General features: G+C 41.5%; 1 protein-coding gene across 3 annotated transcripts in view; it reads right to left on the bottom strand.

Moving 5' to 3' along the window:
- zgc:66433 (uncharacterized protein KIAA1211) overlaps positions 1-19,065 on the bottom strand; it is a 67,715-nt gene extending 48,650 nt beyond the window's left edge. The window contains exon 1 of one of the 3 annotated variants that reach the window (XM_028589931.1): positions 18,938-19,065. In XM_028589931.1, coding sequence (XP_028445732.1) covers positions 18,938-19,002 — 65 coding nt within the window. In that variant the 5' untranslated portion in view covers positions 19,003-19,065. Of the gene's footprint in view, positions 1-4,666; positions 5,231-18,644; positions 18,866-18,937 lie in introns of those variants that run through there. The other 2 variants (XM_028589933.1, XM_028589932.1) reach the window with 2 other exon arrangements.
- Positions 19,066-20,971: the final 1,906 nt, after the last annotated feature.

Genomic DNA, 20,971 nt, shown 5'->3' with positions numbered 1-20,971 from the left:
ATGGATGGATGGATAGAAGGAAGATCAGCAAGATATTTAAGAACAGTGTATATGATGGAATAGTGGCATTAGAATGTGCCAGAGGCCACCAAATTTGGGCTATTACGGCCAAAAATATCTTCAGGGAGGCATGCCACAGGACCCCCCTACACTACCCCCAAATTTCTGTTTCCATCAATCATAAATGAAATGTAGGCTACTTGAAATACCCAATTTGGTGAGACAAATGGTAGAGGATCTTTTCAATAAAAATCATCCTCCTGAACAATCTGTCCCCCTCACTTCAGAAATTACTGCTACGCCCTTGGTTGCAGCCCTAGGTTTAGGACAGTCACAGTTTATTTCCCTATCGTTAGAGCTAACTTTGTGTATATTCACCGCTATCATTATCATTGCTACTAGCTGGCATTTCTCACTGGAATGTGTCATTTTAGCAAGCCAGAGGTTGCAGAAAGTTGCATCATTTGTAAATACTGAAAATGTCCATTATCAAGACATCAAGACACTGTGGTAAGTGACGTGTTTTCTAGTCCCTGCTGCTTGGCATTCTGGATAGAAACCTGTCTATAGGTAATTCATCGGTCGGTAAGGTAAAATGTAGGTAAGAAACATAGGTCAAATATTTAACATGCCCTTATACACGAGCCTTGAAATTCCTAACATTGTATTTAGCATTCAAACAGCCATTATTTAGTCCCGTTAAGCATCACAAAGTTGGTGAACTAATGGCCTTTAGCATACAGTTAGCTGTAGCACATCCTTGTTCAAATCATGTTCAGTGCCGACAAAAACCTTTCTAATTTGGAAATAACCATTTGATATTAGAATGCACTTAAGTATATATTTGACTGAGAGACTTTGGTGTTTGACAAATATGACCTACTGGCGTTTAAGTGTTTTCCAGAGTTTATTTGGTCAAACACAATAACTAATGTGTCTGTTTCTTTATTTCTAAAATGGACAGGACAGTGTCACACCAACCGGAAATTTGCAGTCAGCTTTAGATAAAAAATGATTGTTGAAAATAGCATTTTTGTCCAAATAGCTCCAAAATGCCTTTAACCCTTGAGGTTTGTTTACAATTTACAAACCCTTCTTTTGGGGTTTGGGGTTTCTCCAGTCTTGTAGCTCTACTCTGCCACATTCTCTCCTCAATCTCCTCCTGTTTGAAACTGGGCCGTGCTCTTAGCAACAAGCCTTACATGGACTCAAGACAGAACCTGACCAAACACTCTCATCAGTCACTCTGCAGAGTCTACATTCATTTACAGCTGCATCACCATTCCTGCTAAACAAACTCAACCTTCTGTGGTTACATAAAGACTGATGGACCAGGGAGATATTGGGAAAGATGGGGCCTGGTGAGAAAGTGAGAACACACGCTTGTCCTCAGCTTTGAGAATCTCATTTACTTTTACTGTGGAGCTCTACCACTGGTGGGCTGCATCTAAATCCTCCTGAGTTTTGGAAAAACTAAATCAAGACTAAAATATTAGGGATAAAAACTAGCCTGGTTGACACCAGACCCTTATCAGTTGTAACTGACAGTGGGTCTGGGGAAGGTTCATTCACAGCTCATTTCCAAAGGGGCCATCACCAATGGACGCCGCTCAAATGCCTCTGGCAAAACCAATCAGAGTGATGAAGGAGATAACGTATGCAGAGCGACGGAAAAACATCTCAACCAGCGAGCATGTTGCAGAGCTGGTTGCGCTATCGTCATCGTGTAAAGCCCGCCTCAATGGTTGTGATTCGTGCCTCGATTGGGAAAAATTGGAAATGGGCTTGAATGGGCTCTTAGCCAGACGGACTTGCACAGCAAATCTCAAATTTGCCGGAAGTTCGTCAGGGTTTTCCCAGGCTAGGTAAAAACTGCTTTTGTTCCACTCTTTATGGATATGAAATATTCATTAACTGTATATAAATATGGATGACACTTCCTCCCAGTGAACAAAAATGAAGCTAAAATATCCCGGATACCGGCATTGCCATCTTGCTCATTTGTAGCCAGAGTCTGCGCAGTTGTGATCAGGCAGTATCAAAGTCCCGCCCATACACTCGCCCGACCAATTGAGACGAGAGCCAATCACAGCTGTCAATCATGATGTTTCACCCGCTTTTATAGCGTCAAATAACTAATTAAAACCAAAATACACAGAAAAACAGGCCATACATTAGCATACAAACTAACTAAAATGACAGAAACCATAGTTGGGAAAAAATCTATTTGACGTTTGACTTTTTTAGTTTGGCCTATGTCCCATTCGCTAACATGAAGGGGGTGGGGTTTATGACCTACACTGCAGGGGCTGATCTACCACTCAAAATTCTTGAGCAGGACAAAAAGAAAGCAGGACAGAGCTGCTATTATTACCCACATTTGGATATTGTCAATCCACATAGTAGGAACAAAGCAACCTATAACCCCGTATTATAATTTAGTTAGCTAATGCACAGTGGTGTTGAAAGTAACGCTACATTAACATTGCTACAATCACATAAGCTAATTAGTTAGTGAGTTAGCTTACACTAGAGGAGATAAACACACTTACAGTTATGTTAAAATTACGCACTGGCACCAAAGAAACATTGTCGATGGAAAGTTAATTAGAGTCCTTTTTCCATGATGGTAGCTCACGCGTGCAGCATATTTGCGCTTCCACCTGGAATGCAAATAAAGTTGCACTTGCTCGCTGGCTTAAAGGGGAACTATGCAGTTTTTTTTAACTTAATTTACTTTAACTGAACAGCTTCCGAGTCATTGGAATGGTTATATGATTTTTTTTTCGGGTTGAATGGTGGTCATCTTGCTTCCCCCTAGCGTCTGTGAGCGGAAAAACCACCCTTGCAACTTTGGCAATACAGTAGTTCAGCAAAAATAGTTGTGTTTGGATTTCCATGAGCTGACGAACGGATACAAAGTCGTTTGGATAATGCTGCACAGGAATTTTCAAGTTTCTCAGATGTTTTATAACCTTTTATGCCACCTTTTGTTCGCTCTCCCTCAAAGTACGTTTCCACCGATATGCTTTCATTTTTGGGGCGCTTTCCTCTCCTTAATGCCATAGAGACTAGGGAGGTGAGTGCCATGCTATATACAATTTATATGGCTTTTGGGTAAACTATTTCTTTAAACCACTAAGCATATTGGGTTTGTCTGCGTGCTGAAAGTTTGTACTAAGACGTGATTCAAGTAGATCTTGGTTTCAGTGTGAACCAATTCCAGGAGATTGTGGTTCTTTAGTTGAATCTGCGTGTAGCTGTCTTACAGCTCATCCCCACTCCTAATTCACTTTCTCTCTGTCACACACACACACACACACAAACAAAATGTTTGTCTAAGTCAACTCTGCTGAGTGGGCCATAAAAGCTTGTATTGTTGTCATGTCATGAGACTGAAAGGCCAAAGACAAAGAAAGTGGAATGGGGGTTTATCAGCGCGCACAACACCACATCTCCACAGCCCTGGTACAGAAAAAGGTACTTTACTATACTGTAGTTAAAAAGCTCAAGGCACTCATTATCCTAAGCCCTCTGTGGTCCAATTCCACTGCCAAGCCCAGTCCTCTATATATAGCCAGTCACAGCATTAAAATCACTGAGGACTCCCATCAGCTGGGGCTGCAACTAACCATTATTGACTAATCTGTCGATTATTTTCTCGATTCATTGATTAGTTGTTTGGTCTAAAAACATAACAGAAAATGAGGAAAAAATGTCGATCAGGGTTTCCCAAAGCCCAAGATGACGTCCTCAAGTGCCTTGTTTTGGCCACAACTCAAAGATATTCAGTTTACTGTCGCAGAGAAGTAAAGAAAATCTGATATTTTCTATTACTTTTTTCATAAACTATGACTCAAACCGTTTAATCGATTATCAAACTAATCGTTGCAGCTATACCGCTAGCTATGACAGAAGAGCATGCACTCAAATTTGAAGCAAATAGAATTCTAATACATCCACAGCTATCAAGTATCAAGCCGTCAGTTGAGCAACAATATGACTGATCCCGCATCGGAGAGAATTAACAGGCAATCACGTTCATCTGCCTGGTTCTCCCACATAACAGCAAAACCAAAACAAAGTTCTGGGATTTTTCTAATTAGTCATTCACTTCCAGTATAATAATCAGTCTCTTCAGGTCAATCAGCTCTGAGTCATACAGCCGACTGTCAGCGCCAAACTACAAGCCATCAATTGTCTCAACAAACAAAGAGAAACAAAAGTTTGATTAGACAGCTGCAACAAAAGACAGCGTCAACTCTTGGAAAACCCCCCCGACGTGCTAATAAAATCAGTGGCCTCTAAGAAAAGATTTGGCTCTTAAGTGCAAGATACAGCCAATGGTGAAATAAATACTTCCAGTAGCAGAGGGTGACTGTGACTGTTAACACATGTTGTGTTGTTTAGTATTCCAAGTAGTCCATGGCCTCTGTCAAGATAGGCAGGAGTTGGAAAATGACAAATCTTTTAAAAAGAGCCAATTATGACAGAGATTTAAAGATGACGAGTTGAGATGAGTAATGTTATGAAGATTGCGCAATTGTATGGCTGATTTTGTAATTCAATGTCTGTTGGTGGAACATAATTGAGTATCACGATATAATCATTTGCCAGTAATACATGTAATTAAAATGCAATGGCAGAATTACAAAAAGAAACTTACTTCCTGTTTTTGAAGCATCCATACATCCCAGCCATGTTGTAAAACAGTAAAAGATTCTGTACCAAAATAATATACGTCTTTCTTTCTCTTTGCAAAATAGATGATGCTTTTTTCAACCCGGTTTGTTCAAGAATAAACAACCCCTCAGATCCAACACCCTGTGCCGTTGTCCCACATCAGAGTCCCTTTTCTTCCTGAAAACTGATGACTTCTCTCTCTTTGCAGCAGAGAAGATGCCGCTCCACAAGAAAGACTTCCAAGTCAAACCATCCTCTGAGGTTCCTCCCACTTTTGAGCTCCACTAGTCAAATTTTGACAGAGCTCCCTTCTCCAAAACTTTGGCAGCAGATGCACAACAGCAAGCCAATCCTAACCGCTCCAGTATCACATTCAGTACAAGAGCAGCCAATAGTGGGAATATAACAGGATCCAAATATCACACAACAAGCACAGAATTATAGCAAGAGAGTTTGAAAAACAGGAATCTCCTATAGTGGAAGTATAGTAGAAATCCTTGGATTGGTACGATAGTGCAGTGAGAATGCATGCCTCACTCACTGTATCCTCCGGGCCAGCACCGCGGCTGGTAATGTAGCCCAGGGAGGGCTGGAGGAGGGAAGAGGATACAGAGGGTGGAGTGAGGGAGGAGGCAAGAGTGAACAAGAGACCCCCCCATGACCTTATCCTCTTTCTTTGTCTCTCTACTGTTTAGGTCCATTCACAATTGTTTCTTTTGTAAACTAACCAATGACAAGACTTTATTTAAACAGACGCATTAATTGTACAATGGCGAGCGTTTCAGTCAGCCTGATCTCAGTCTCGCATTGCCAGACCTTCCTCCACAGCGCTGCGAAGGAAGGTCTGGCTAGTCCACACAGCATTCCTGGGATGGGAGAAAAAACGTGCTCTGGTTTATCGGCATTTCTTTAAAGCAATCGTAATTGTCTTGGGCGGTGCTAAGCCCCGGACACAATGACAAAATCTGCAAAATAGCCTCTGGAAGGAACTTGTTTTGGTGGAAGATGTGTAAAAGTTGTTTTTAGTCGTGCAACAGAAAACTCAGATTGGACAGATAGTCTAGCTAGCTGTCTGGGTTTACCCTGCAGAGATCTGAGGAGCAGTTAACCATAGTCCTCAGAAATCCACCGGAGGTTAGAACGCCAACACAAAGAAAGTGGAAGGTAACGGACATCCGGCCAAAATGAGGGACATCCGGCAGAATTTCCGACGGCATCTGAACAAACATTGTCGATATAGACTAGCCTGATCTTACAGAAATACGTGAAATGACCACGACCTGTTACCGAATTACATGGTGGTGGCACGTAACTAGTAAGGGTGTGACTCTTCACTGGTCTCACGATTGGATTACGATTATCCTGTCAACGATTCAAATCGATATCACGATGTGTCACCTCCTCAATATTATAATATATTGCTACACATCGTTTTTAATCGACAAATTCAAGCAGCCAGATAAATATGAACTCCAAATTGTTGTGTGCGTGTTGTTTTACCCTGTTAAAGAGAGTTAGTTGTGAGTTATTAATTGTTGTGTTATAAAGTTATTACCATGAGTGAGAAGGGTACGCAACCTCTCAATTCTCTCACTGTTTGCAGTGAACTGAGCCAGACAACTCAATGGTGTACTCCCACACAATGACTTCTTTTACGGTAATATCTTGCTAACTTGGCTGATATATATTAAGACACCAATGCAACTAATGTACTGGACCTCTGAAGCAAGACTCAGTATTTACCTAGAGTACGGTATTTACATTGCGTATGTTGTGTTATCAACTGAGGGTAATTAAGTGCTGTATATTGATGAACTTTACCAAAATACCAAATTGAAGCCATATAAAATAGCAAAAACACCATTCTCTCAGCCATACAGGGACATATTTGATTTAACATCCAATATATGTACTAGGACTCCATTCAGTGAAGACTTTCCTAGTACACTGTGTTGTTCAATTTTAATATAATGGATTTGCATTTTCAAAATCAATCAATATACAGCACTTAGTGATGACAGCATTGATTTTCTCAGTTGACAGTTGCTCGTGATGGGACCTCCATAATGGAGGCTGAAGTTTGATTTTAAATGCAACCGCAAAGTATGCGTGTACATAGTGTGCCGCCGCCACCATTAGCAAATATGTACACTGAGTAAAAGTGAAATCAAAAGGATCTCTCTGATGTCACATGTTGCCATGTCTATACTGTTTATTAAGATAAACAAATGTGCAGCTTGTTGAATTGGCCAACTCCTGCATGTCACCGCCCATCGAATGCTCGCACAAAAACAGCGCCTCGTGTTAATCATTCTATCCGTCGGCCGTGCAACAGCCTGTCACAGTTAATCACTACAAGTAGGGGGCTTACCTATCTACAGCCACTATAGCTCCGAGTGCTTATGTGTGTGTAGCTGCGAGGTGACGTTAGGCTTGATCCCGAGATTCCCTGCTGCTAAAACCTCACACACACACACACACACGCACACACACACAGAAATATGTCTACTTCATACAGATAAGGAAAATTATTGTTATTATTGATAGGACAGAAATCCAGTTACCAATTACACACACACACACACACACACACACACACACACACACACACACACACACACACACACACACACACACACACACACACACACATCTGGCTAGTTTAAATGATATATGTAGGATAATTACATTACAGGTTAAAGACAATCTGACTTTAAATTATCATCTACGACAGGGCACGTCTTTACATGTTAACATGTCCCAGGATAAGTGAGATTTCAAGTGAAAGTTTAAAGATTTACATCTTGGAAAAATGCTTTGTTACCCAATAGCACTTTGGAACTTATTACATATAAGGTTATTCAGATTCAGATTCAGATTGGCTAAATCACATGAATCATCAGACCACTCACAGAGGAGCGGCAGCAGTGTAGTGGAATGAATTTCTCAATCCCAACATGCCCAGACTTAAAGCTGTCTGTGTGATTAATTCCAAACTTGTTGAAATTGATCTAAGTCACTGGAGTGAGTGTGTGTGTGTGTGTGTGTGTGTGTGTGTGTGTGTGTGTGTGTGTGTGTGTGTGTGTGTGTGTGTGTGTGTGTGTGAGTGTAAACAAAGACAGAGTCAGTCTGTATCAGATCCAGAGCTCTGCCGCTCCATTTCATCAGCATGATACACAAACACAGAGTCTCTAAGATCAGTTTTTGCACGCTGGGACTGAGAAATTCCTTCACACACACACACACACACACACACACTCTCTCTCTCTCTCACACACACACACACACACACACACACACACACACACACACACACACACACACACACACACACACACACAACTCACTATAGAAGTGTCTACCACATGACATTGCCAAGGAAGGACCCTCTCAGGGTGAAGTAGTGTTGACGGAGCATTTCCACCATTTTAATGTCGATGTTAATCAGTGCTTCCACCGATACATTCAGCATTACCTCCGCTCTGATTTCCTTTTGTCAAAAAAAATTTTTATTAGGGAATCCAACAATTTGACACTCATTGTTACATCGCTTGTTATGATTCCTCATTATAAAAATAAGAGACAAAGAAAAAAAAAAAATAGAAACAAAAAGCAAAACACAATAAACAACAACAACAAAAAGAGAACAATTCCCATTACCACCCACCCCACCCTAGGGACATAAGACATATCACACTAATGGGACAATCAGTGCTACACACTCAGCCTACTGAAACACACCAACTTAAACTACGCTATCAAGGTAGCGGAGAAGGGAAGACCAAATCTTATCAAACTGATCCAGTCTGTTTGATAAAGAAAAACGAATTCTTTCCAGATGTAATAACCAAACCATTTCATCCAACCACATTTTAACAGTAGGGACTTTGGTGTTCTTCCAAAACTTGAGTATTAATTTCTTTGCAATAAGAAGTCCATAAGACAACAATTGTTGTTGAGATTTTCAAAAGGTAATGTCCTCTGAGAATCCAAATATCACCACAAGTGGATTAGGCTCTAAATCAACATGCAATATTTCTGACAGAGTTTGAAAAATATTAGTTAGTTAACTTAGAGCAAAGAGCATAACTATGCAAGAGTGTGGCTTCCTCTGTCTGACATTTATCACATATTGGGGAAACATTTGAAAAAATTCTATGCAGCTTTGTCTTAGAGTAATGAAGTCGATGAATAATCTTAAATTGAATAAGGCAATGCCGAGAATTAACAGAGCATTTATGAATATTCTCTAACGCATTAACCCATAACTTCCGCTCCGATTTCCCATCCTGAATCTCTCCATCTTTGCTCCAGCTGGGATGTCAAAACACAAGTAGCGTTTGTTACCATTATGTTTTTTTGGTTCTGCAACCGGCGGGCTGTATTGATTATTTTAACAGTGACCCCAAAATAAATGATGCTGAAAGAGCTGGGTCAACTGAGCGGAACTGCAGAGTCGGGTAATAATTATTGTCTGTCACTATGAGAAACCCTTTTCACATCACATATAGCCATTTGACCTTTTTTTTTTTATACTGTATATATATTTATTGAAGGAATTGTTTATACAGGGATTATACAGGATTACAATGAGTTTTCCCCTCTGGGTTTTCTGAAAAGCAAAACAACAAAAGCCGGCAAAGCCTATGCCACCCCCACACCCCACCCCTCAAAAAAAAAAAAAAAAAAAAAAAAAAAAGCCAGCAAAAGAGAAAAAAATGAAATAATGACAGTCAACGTAGTGCACGAGACAAATTCAGGAAAAAGAAAGAGAAAAGACGCACACTCAAGTGCTAGGGGGTGTCACCCTGGCCGTTATTTGTCTCACACGCTTCTGTCCATCTGACCAGCAGAGGATGCCATATTTTTGGGGGGAAATTCTTTCTTTTTTAGACATCTTACGTGTAGCGGAGTCTTTCCATGTGTAGTACATTGCCTAACTCTCTAAGCCAGAGATGTTCAACAGGGGGTCCAGGACCCCTAGTGGGTCCTTAGAATTGTTGCAGGAGGGCCTCCAAATTATAGTTAATTTTTGAAAGTTTTTTCTAAAATTTAAAAGTCTTAACATGAATCCAACATGTTATTAGCAAATATAAATCCCCACTGATGTTAGGCTGATTGGCCTATAGGTAAGGTAGTCACTAAAATAGCTATTCAAAGATACAGTTAATCCTGAGTGTTCACTGTGCCACATGTATGTGTAACATTAAAGATGATTTTTTTTTAAATCATGCCAACAAATATTATTTTAACAGCTTAGTATTCTATGCACTAAAAAGGTATGTATAAAGGCTTTGGGCCGCCCTACACGTTATTGCAGGCCCAGTTTAAAATGCAACTTCATTTTATACAATATGTGTAGTAAGGGGGGTCCCTGCTCCGTCTCTCTTTCAGTTAAGGGGTCCTAAAACATCGAAGACCCCTGCTCTAAGCCATTGCTGAAAAGGGGGGGGGGCTGATCTCTGATTTCCACTGTTGCAAAATGATGCAAATGGCCAACAAAGTACATAGGGACATGGCTTGCCCTTCATAGTTTGTGATGTTGATTAAACACCACTGATTAGTGCAGCTTTAATTAGAGCATTAAGGGGAGTTTGCCTATCAGTCACCGCAAATCCAGGAACGATACTTTTCTTTTGAAGTGGGAAAATGAACTTGCCTCAAGTCTTTTGCGAAGGAATCCAAAAACACTCATGTGGAGGGAGATTTATGACCTTTCAGTATACAAACCACCTGGCTTCTCACTCGTTTTAACCTCTCGAAGATCAACAAGAGGAGTTTTTTCCAAACACAGCTATCCGATGTCTCAGTGTGCGCGTGCCGTATGAATTTCTCAATGCCGACATGTCCAAACGGATCCGAGAGCATGGCGCAATTCGTCATGAAATGCATGTATCAATCACACAGCTTTCTGTTTATAGAGCCAAGAGGAATGTCGGTCAGTTTCCCTTCGAAGAAAAAAAAGTGGATGTTGGTATTTCCTGAAATGGCCCTCAGTCTGGACAAACTGAGAAAGAGAGAAAGAGAGTGTGTGTGTGTGTGTGTGTGTGTGTGTGTGTGTAATGTAATGTAATTAGTAACTGGATGCCTGTCCTATCAATACTAATAATAAGTTCCCTTATCAGTGTGAAGTGGATATATTGCTAGAGTTTTTAACATTTGAGAACACACAAATAACAGGAATGTGCAGACCAATTTGAATTCCACCAAAATGATAAGTATACTGTACCACGCTTTCTTCCCCAAAGGTGTTTGGCGTCGTTAAAGACAGCAGGAGGGATGTAGGTAAAGCACAGGTAGAAATAACAAAACAAAAGATGGCTGAATTTCATTTAGCTGCTTTAGTTTGAGCAGTTTGTTTGTGGACGGTTTTACAAATATATTTTAGACTGGTACTGGTTAGACTGTACTGTATATTGGCCAGAATCTGCCTTTGGGGGGAGGGGGTGCCATATCATAGTAGGGGGGTCTGGGTGTCCTCCCCCAGGGGAGTTTTGAGCATCAACAACTTCCTTTCCTGTATTCGGATACACTTTTATGCACCAATTTACGGTGGAAATCCCTTTATTTAGCCTATGTGAAGAAGAAAAACACAGATGGAAATTCTAAATATATCAAAACTATAATAGAAAGTATGTTGTTGCGTGTCATTGGGCATTTTTAAGCTCAATGGTGTTTTTTGCCCCCAACTGCTCCTTGCAGGCAGCGCTGCAACCGCTGCCTTAACCCACTTAACTGCCACTTAACCCTAACCTTAACCCTAACCCTAACCAGTGCCTCCCAACGGTGCCTTGAAGGCAGCGCTGCAACCGTTGCCTTCAAGGCACTTAACCCTAACCCTAACCCTAACCCTAAAAACACAGATAAACCATTTTTAAGTGGGTGTATGGAAATCCTGGAGCTTTCTTAGTGGGTATACTGCGTATACCTGCGTATCACGTAGACTACACCACTGACCCCAATAGAAGCACAACGTTTTGGGGAATAAATCTTGGCGTCAAAGTGTTTCATTTTGGTGGATTCTTTGCCCACCAATACTAAAAACCAAACGGAATTCCCATCCAGTTAGATTTCTGGACTTGTGGTCGACCAAGAGGCCCCGCTTTTATTCCCTTCTCCTCATTCTTCTTTATTCTTTCCATCCCCTTCCTCATCTCCATCACTTCTTTCCCCCCTCAGCTGGCTGGAGTTCCTCTCACACACCCCTGCAGTGCAAACGCCTCTTCCCTCTCCTCCTTTTTTTGTGTTCTTTCTCTCTCCGTCTCCCATTCTCTCCATTACAACGTGCGCATGCTGATCTAGATCTCTCTCTCTCTCTCTCTCTCTCTCTCTCTCTCTCTTTCCGTACAGAGTAGGAGGGGAGCTTTCTGAATTCCACCTCACATCTGGAAACCATCTTCTTTCTCTCTTTCATTCTCTCTCTTTGCCAATCTCTCGCCCCCTTTCTCTGTCGCTCTATGTTGTAATGTAAATAGCCCTGTAATCATACTCCAGCACTAAGCCTGCCTCATTGGGTGGTGTGTGTGTGTGTGTGTGTGTGTGTGTGTGTGTGTACGGTCTTACACATAACACACTCCTCCAAAAGCTGAGATTTCTTCTTTTTCGCAACCCCAGGTCCCAGCTGAGGTTTATGGGGCAATAAAAACAAAACAGCCGTCTACAACTGTACTCACTCACAAACCTATTCTGTCTGTGTGTGTGTGTGTGTGTGTGTGTGTGTGTGTGTGTGTGTGTGTGTGTTGAAGCGACATTAGGCAAATGAGTAAATTGATTCAAAGAGTTTGATGACGGCCTATTAACCTGAAACTGGAACTCTTATACAGCGTCAACACACACGATGCTTCCCATTCCTCCAGGGTGCAGCAAAAGGCTTGTTATAAACCGGCTACTGCAACTGTTGATCTGAGTATTCTCTATTCCATTCTACCACCCAGATGAAAGCACATCAAATACTTCAAAATGCTTGGAAAACGGAAGGAAAAAGGGTACTACAACTTAAAACTGTTACAAAGCGAAATCCCAAAACTCAGCGAGTATGGATAAAAAAAAACAAATAGTCCATAAACAAAGCATCAGGCTGTCTTTGAGATTTCACAGGAACAACGGTCAAAGTTACTCAGGCTACCGAAGAATACCATCATTCCTCCGTTCAATTAGGCCTAGGCGATGCACCCCAAGCTTCCATCCTTAACAAACAGCCATGTATATGGGCTCTTCCAGTCTCTCCGCTGCTGGCTGTTCCAATTTAACGGGAGAGAGAGAGGAGCAAGAGGGGTTAAGATGGTGACCACCATCTTCAGCCAGAGAGGACTACTAGGATTATTTCTTCAGCTTCTTCTTGCGGGAGGTGTGCCATCAGGGCTTGCAGCAGGTGAATCGGTCGTGCCATTAACGTCATCGCTACACAATTTCTTAGTAAAACCAAGTTGAATTCAACTGCTTTGTTTTCTTTTTTGCCGTGGCTATATGATGCCAATGCAGAATTGATTTCAAGGACTTTGAAATGGATTTTTTCTACAAATCTTTGAGTTAACATGTACTAAACATGAGCTGAATCACGACTTGATGCTCATGACAAGAATAGCATGTATAGTTATCTTTATTGAAGCAAATTAGGTTTAAATCGCTGGCAATTTTACAATAAAAAATAAAAACATAATATTCAACATTACAAAAGCAACTTTGTGCAAAAGCAACAGAAAGATTTGAAAATCCAATAATCCACAATGCTCACATTACACCAAACTGACATTGCACGTCAAAATGACACACTATTTTTAGACAACCCCCCAAAATTTCACAAATCACGTTTTCAGAGGAGCCTATGTCTTATTAAGGGGAGCCGTGCTCCCCCTAGCTCCCTCTAGCTCCCCCCTAGTTCGCACCCTGCTCGCAGGTCAGAGTTCACTTCACCAAGCCTACTGTGAACGCACCTTTACCAAGAGACATTACCTTTCCTGGCATGTGCTAACACCTGAGCTGCAACTCGGTTCTCTTAAATTGCATCCCCCAGCTCCTCCACTTGCGTCCCTTCATCGCGTCTTAAAGCCGAGACACGCCAACCAGACGGCCGACCGTCAACAGAAAAGCCATTCGGAATGATCAGTCGGGTCCCCGAGGTCCAAAAAACTGCCTCGGAACACACTGAGGCGACACCGACTTGAGAAACGTAATATGTCTCCATAGCAGCAGGCGGCGCTAATCTGTATTGTTGCCCAAGAAATGAAAACCGGTAGCTGATTGTTCGTTCAGAATACGATCTCATATTGTACTAAAATAGTTCACTGAAACATGTTTCTGAAAACATTTTAAGAAATAGGCCATGCAGTTGCTAAATCTGTCTTCATTTCAGATCGACAAAGGTCAGTTTGTCTGATTGTCGTCAGATTTTGAGAGACTCTAGTCACCTCATTCCGCTCGTCATTTCCGGTTGAGTCCCGACTGCCCTGTCTCCGACTGAACATGTCAGGTCGGCCAAAATGAACGCCGACAGCCCCCAGACAGACGACGGCACGGGACACACCGAACAGATTCGAGTCACTGACCTTGCCAGACTGTCAGACGACCGATTATTGGCTTGGTGTGTCTCGGGCTTTAGTCCGTCAGCTGCACGGTTTCCGGGGAAGGCTGCTCTTGTGTATCCTCGCCTATAGGTCCTCGGTGATCAATCCTCGCTCCTCGGGGTACAAATAAGAGCTTTGAGACAGCCTTCACCGAGGAGGGACAGAACAACTTCTGGTTCAGCAGAGGACCGAGGAGCTATCATATAAGAGACATGAGATGCAGCACTAGACTAGGGGCTGGGCAATGTATCAATATTACATCGACATCAGTCTATATCCACTTCCTGGATTGCTCCATTGCCGCTGGAAATTCCATCGGATGGCACTCTTTTCCGCAGGGTAAATCCAGACAGCTAGCAAGACTATCTGTCCAATCTGAGTTTTCTGTTGCACGACTAAAACAGCGATTGTGATTGGTTTGAAGAAATACCAATAAACCAGAGCATTTCATTTCATTTATTTATTTATTTGAATGCTCATTGATCAACAGACAAATTACTTGCTGTAAACAAGCCAGAGTTAACTACAAGTGCTAGTTTCCATCTGTTGTCCCTAGCCAGGTCTTAACAGGCACCCTAAAATACAAAAAGCAATACAAATACACTATAAATCTAAGAAAGACAGTAGCAGTACAGCAGAAATTTAAAATAAATATGAATATACCCTCAAACAGACAAAATGTTGCTCACCTCATCTAATCCTCAACATAATTACAGTATAATATATATGCTTTTCTCCCATCCCAGAGTGTTGTGTGGACTAGCGAGAACCTCCTCCGCAGCTCTGTGGAGGAAGGTCTGGCAATGCGAGACTATATTGACATCGATATTTAAGGCTAGATATCAGATATTATTTGCCTTTACCCACTTAGTGATTATATCCACATTATTGGTGATTATTTATATTGTGTATTGAGTAAATATTTTGTGAAAGCACCAATAGTCAACCCTACAATATCGGCGCAATATCGACATTGATGTATTTGGTCAAAAGAATTGTGATATTTGATTTTTTTCTATATCACCCAGCTCTACCCTAGACTTAACGTGGCATCCGGTTACCAAGGGGGCACTCCGGTGATTTAGTATTGCACATCCATAAATTTGTGGGACTAAGTTTTTGGGGATAAATAACTAAAATCAATTAAAGCTGCGAGCAGCGATGGACGGGCCCTCGCGCCTCTGCGCGCTTCGGGGTTACCTTTGGACGCCGCTCCTTGCGACCGTGCATTTGCGCGGCACTCAGACGCCACAAACCGTCACCAATGAAAAGGGAACTCCCCGCCGAGTTCAACGATACCTCACACAAGACTCTACGTCATACGGTTCATTAGCTGTGAAAGGGGGCGTGGCTTAAACATAGGGGGCGGGCCAAACCATCACCAATGAAGAAGGAAGTCTCTGCTGAGTTCAATGATACCTCACACAAGGGTATACCTTAAACGGTTCAAATATTATGAAAGGGGGCGTGGCTTATGCGTAGGGGGCGGGCCAAACCATCACCAATAAAGAAGGAACTCTCTGCTGAGTTCAATGACACCTCACACAAGACTCTACCTTAAACGGTTCAAATGTTATGAAAGGGGGGTGGCCTGAGTAAGTGGGCGTGGCCATATTATAGGGGGCGGCTCAGTATCACACGTAGACCACACATTCTGAGTTTCATGCAAATCAGATGATGTTTGTCATATAAGGCAGATTTCCTGTTGCGCTATGACCAAAAGTCAATTTTGGCCTGTAGGTGTCTTCAGGCCTGGACCCTTGTCAATTGTGAGAAATTTCGGGCAGATACGACAACGTACACTCAAGTTACAACAACTTCTTTGTTCATCGCTAAACACTCAAAATGGCCGTCACGCCACGGCCACACCGTCTGACGAAAAGTTTTTCTTTTAATAACTTTTCATCGTTAAGGTGTTGGGATGGTACAGACCAAGTTTGATGTCCATCGGATGAAATCTCTAGGAGGAGTTCGTTAAAGTATAGCACCTTGACTTTTAGGCCTACTTCCTGTTGCCACTAGGGGGCGCTATGACTTTAAGTAAATATCGGCCTTTATTTGTCCTCAGCGTTGGACTCTTATGAATCCTGAAAAGTTTCGAGGTAATCGGACAACGTACACTCGAGTTACACCCACTTCCTGTTTCGGTGCCGAAACGCACAAAATGGCCGCCCTGCCACGGCCACGCCCTATGACGAAAAGTTTTTCTTTTAACAACTTTTCATCTTTAACGTCTTAAGATGGCACAGACCGAGTTTGAAGTTGATTGGATGAAATCTCTAGGAGGAGTTTGTTAAAGTACGACATGTGGGAATGGCCAAAATCGCACTAATTTCGAACATTTAATTCAAAATGGCGGACTTCCTGTTGGGTTTAGGGTATGGCTCTAATGACGTTTTATGTACATCTTGACATGTTACATTTGTGTACCAAGTTTCGTGAGTCTACGTTAAACGCACTGCAGGGGCTCAATTTTCTTAACTTTCTAGGGGGCGCTAGCGAGCCATTTTTGTGCGCCTATTCCCGAAACCCTTAAAATACGTACATTTTCACCAGACTTGATGCGACCGCCAAATTTGGTGAGTTTTTGAATATATTAAGCCCCCCAAAAAGCCAATTCATTTGATGGGAAAATAATAATAATAGAAAGAAACAATAATTCCTTCAGTTCTCTACCTTCTGTACCGGAAGCAGGATAGATAAACGTACAAGTCTCCAGCCTGAGCTGTAGGGAGAAATGAAATCGCCGGCAGATCAGGCTGGGTTTACCCAGTCTAGCTAAATCCTACATTTCCCATAATACCACCAACAAAATAATTTTGTCGGATGCTCCTTGCCTGATAAATACCCTCCAGAGCCACGCAAAAACATTACACACCTTTTTTTTTCACAGGTTGAGCAGTAACAGGCAGAGTTCTCCCTTTAATAGTTATGCAGGAAATAATACAGAACTCAGTCTCAAATCAAGTGACTCAGAGAGACAAACCACAAACAGAAGTTACACTCTGAGCGGGACACAGCAACATGTCTAATTGTCTAATTATGTATTAGTAAGTTATCATGATAGGGTTTTTTCTCACAGACAGGAACAGCAAACAGGACGTCCCTGTAAAACCCCTGAGGGTGTGTTCAATGACCCAGTGACAGATGACCTGATCTGCCCTCGCATCAGGAGGGCTGTGTGACACATACACACACGCACACGCACACGCACACGCACACGCACACGCACACGCACACGCACACGCACACGCACACACACAGGTTTGTGGCACTATCTTTGTGGGGACCCATCATTGACGTATTGCATTCCCTAGCCCCTTACCCTAACCTTAACCATCACAACTAAATGCCTAACTTTAACCCTTACCCTCACCCTAACCATAACCTAATTATATCCCTAATCCTAAAACCAAGTCTTAGCCCTCAAACAGCCTTTTAAACTTGTGGGGGTCCAGCAGTTTGGCCCCACAAAGCTGTCGGGACCCCACAAGTATAGGCTACTGGGTTACTTCCCGGTTTTTGGACCCCATGAATATAGTTAAACAAGCCCACACACACACACACACACACACACACACACACACACACACACACACACACACACACACACACACACACACACACACTTCTCAGTCAGATTACCAGTCCATGTATCCTCATTCCAGTGTGATAGTGCTAACTTGATTTACAGCAAATTAGGGCTGTTATCCTAATTTTTTAAACATTCTTTTATTGAACAAATGGAATATGGAATTGAATAGGAAAGGCACCACTACAAAAAAAAGGATGACAGTTACATGATTAAATTCAGTTCTCTGCTAATATTTTCTTACAACTAAAACAAAAAAATGTGTGCGATATGTCGCAGCCTTTCGCGATTCGTTTATTGATATCGAGATGATAATAATAATTTTAAAAAAAAAACGATATATTGTGCAGCCCCAATTCCAAATGCCCAGTCTGTCATCATCATTTATTTATTTTTTTCCTCAGGGCTGTGTGTTTGCTCAGATTTGGGCTACAGTAAAATCCTCATGAGGATTCAGATCAGCAGGTCCAAGATCAGTCTTTCATCCTCTCACACCAAACCACATAACTGTCCGGGATCAGTCCGTGTCCGTGTTCAGGATCACAGTGGCTCCCACACACTCTGTAAGGGAACTGTCTAATCCGGACCGTCCTTGACCTGCTGCCACTACCAAACACTGAGCTCACTTTGCTGGCAAAGGTTGGATCTGATAACACTCCAACTTACAGTTGAGTGTGAACAATTTTTTTTGAAAACTTTTGGAAGTTTTTTTTTCTTCTTTTTGGACAGTTATCAGCATAGCCAAACCTATGTCTCAGTTTTGATATCATAGATATGTCTAAATTAAAAAACCCTCATGAACTCACCATTGGAATTCCAAGAACTCTTGAGAATACTCACAGCCCAAAAACAAACAGCCCACCTACAATCCACCAACACACACTTTTCCTCCCTTAACATCTTCAGCCCGGTTGCACACACAAAAGCAAAGCATCGCGGGAGACGGGACGCTGTATTGACCGTCATGTATCGATCACCGGTCAAACGTCAGAAATCCTCCGCAGCCCCAATAAGAACCCATCTCCGCTCCGCAACAAAGCCAAAGTTTCTGTCTCAGAAAGCTGAAGTGCGGTTAAAGGGACAGGATAGGTCTACTTACTGCGTCTGCTCTATCTCAAACGGTCTCAGCGTGAACTCATCCCTCAGAGCCTGGAACCAAGACATCTGCGCTCTTTTAGCGGACTTAATGACTGGATTATTTGTCCTGCCCTGCGTCCTCTTGCTGCTCCGCGGTGCTGCGTTCAGAGGCGGCTCGGAATTCTCCCGAATCCTAACTCTACTCGCTAATGGAGATTGGTTAAACCCTTGCGTTGTCTTCCCGTTGACCATGCAACTTGTTGTACTCCCGGGTAAAAAATGAAAATTAATTATTTTCATTTTTTTTTTTTATGTTGCTGGCGACTTTTTTTTCCCACTACCACCGGATTCAACAGTAAATTTTTTTTTTTTTTGGGGGGGATTATCATCAATAAACCTCATTTATATGAAATGATACCTCATTTTTGTGTTCAACAAATCTGAAATTATGAACTATTTTGATAAATAGTTACGATTTAGTGGATAATCACAGACTGTCACAGTTTAGTCAGGCTACTGTTTAGTAAGCAAGAGATTTCATGTTTTTTTCAAATGCTATAAAATTTTTATAAAACACCCAAAATTCAATGAAAGTAGTGAACTGATCCTGAATTTGACCTGCGATGAGCGTTGTATGGAACCATCCGTGTTATTTTTGGGGCAATTTGGTTGAAAGAGACCTGATGCGGAAACTTTGAAAACGGGTCAAATTTGACTCGAGGACAACAGGAGGGTTAAAGGTCCCATATTGTAAAAAAAGAAAAAGAATATATATATATATATATATATATATATATATATATATATATACTGTAAATGTATCAAAACGCTCAATTCACAGAGAAACGCTGACCAATCAGAGCAGAGTTGGCATGTTCAGGAGGGGGAGGGGTGGGGGGGGGGGGGGGGGGCTTAAAGAGACAGGCGCTAAAACAGAGCATTTCAGACAGAGGGTAAATACAGGTATATTCAGACGGACAGTATGAGAAACATTTTTTTAACATCATTTAACAAACATTAAATTATGTATATTTTATTGTATGTATATTATTGTATTATGTATAGTAGAAACCCCAAATACACAAATGGACCTGAAAAAGAGCATGATATGGGACCTTTAAAATAACTTTTTGGGGACAAGATTATTTAATATAGCCTTTGTGACTTTAGTGTAATATAGGCCTATAGTAGGCTTATGTTTCATCTCGTATGCTAACATAACACATATAACAATAAACTCAAGAATAGGCTACTTATTCAGTGTTAACAAACATTTGATCTATAATCAACAATAACAATTTCCCCTCTCTGGGGAGAAATGTGGGGTGAAAAATGTGTAAAGATATTCACCACATTTAGGGGGGGTCCAGAGAGGGATTCAGGTTTAAAATCACTCTGACCTAATGAAATGCTAACTGGCAGAATGAACTGTGATTTTTATTTCTGACATATTCAATTTGTGGTGGACTCAAAATTATATATTAATATTGCAACTTGTAAACCTAGCTGGAGCTTACCAAACTTCCCTTGATATATATTTTAAATTATTATTATTATTTTTTGTTTTACGAATTTCAACCTTAAAAAGTTGTAGCTTCTTATAGTTTGATAGACCACTTGACATGGTGCCTGGATATAATAATCAGAAAGGATTAGTCTATTGCTGTATTTCCTTACAAGTTTGGGTACTTTTAATTAGTTTACATTTTTACGAGGAACACTCAAACGCACCTTAAGCACAGCACAACTAACTGACTGCCAACTGACTTTGTGATGATATAAGAAATGTCGCTGAATGAAATGTCCTTATTAACAAACTATTGAATCATGTATCAACACGTCACATCTCTTTGCCTGTACAGATAAAGAACCAAACTACTAAGAAATCAGCTGTGACTGTTTCTCAGACTGTAGGCCTACTGTCTGTCTGTCTGTCCGTCTGTCTGTCTGTCTGTCTGTCTGTCTGTCTGTCATCTTTACTGGAAGAGCATGTCGCGGTGAACCTCTGGCATTGTGGGTATCAATCCAACTAAACATGGTACTTCAGCTCTGAAAA

This window comes from Perca flavescens, chromosome 10 (genome assembly GCF_004354835.1).
Source record: "Perca flavescens isolate YP-PL-M2 chromosome 10, PFLA_1.0, whole genome shotgun sequence".
NCBI classification, from domain to species: domain Eukaryota; kingdom Metazoa; phylum Chordata; class Actinopteri; order Perciformes; family Percidae; genus Perca; species Perca flavescens.
The sequence above is the reverse complement of the archived record's forward strand: the minus strand, read 5'-3'. Positions and strand labels throughout refer to the sequence as shown.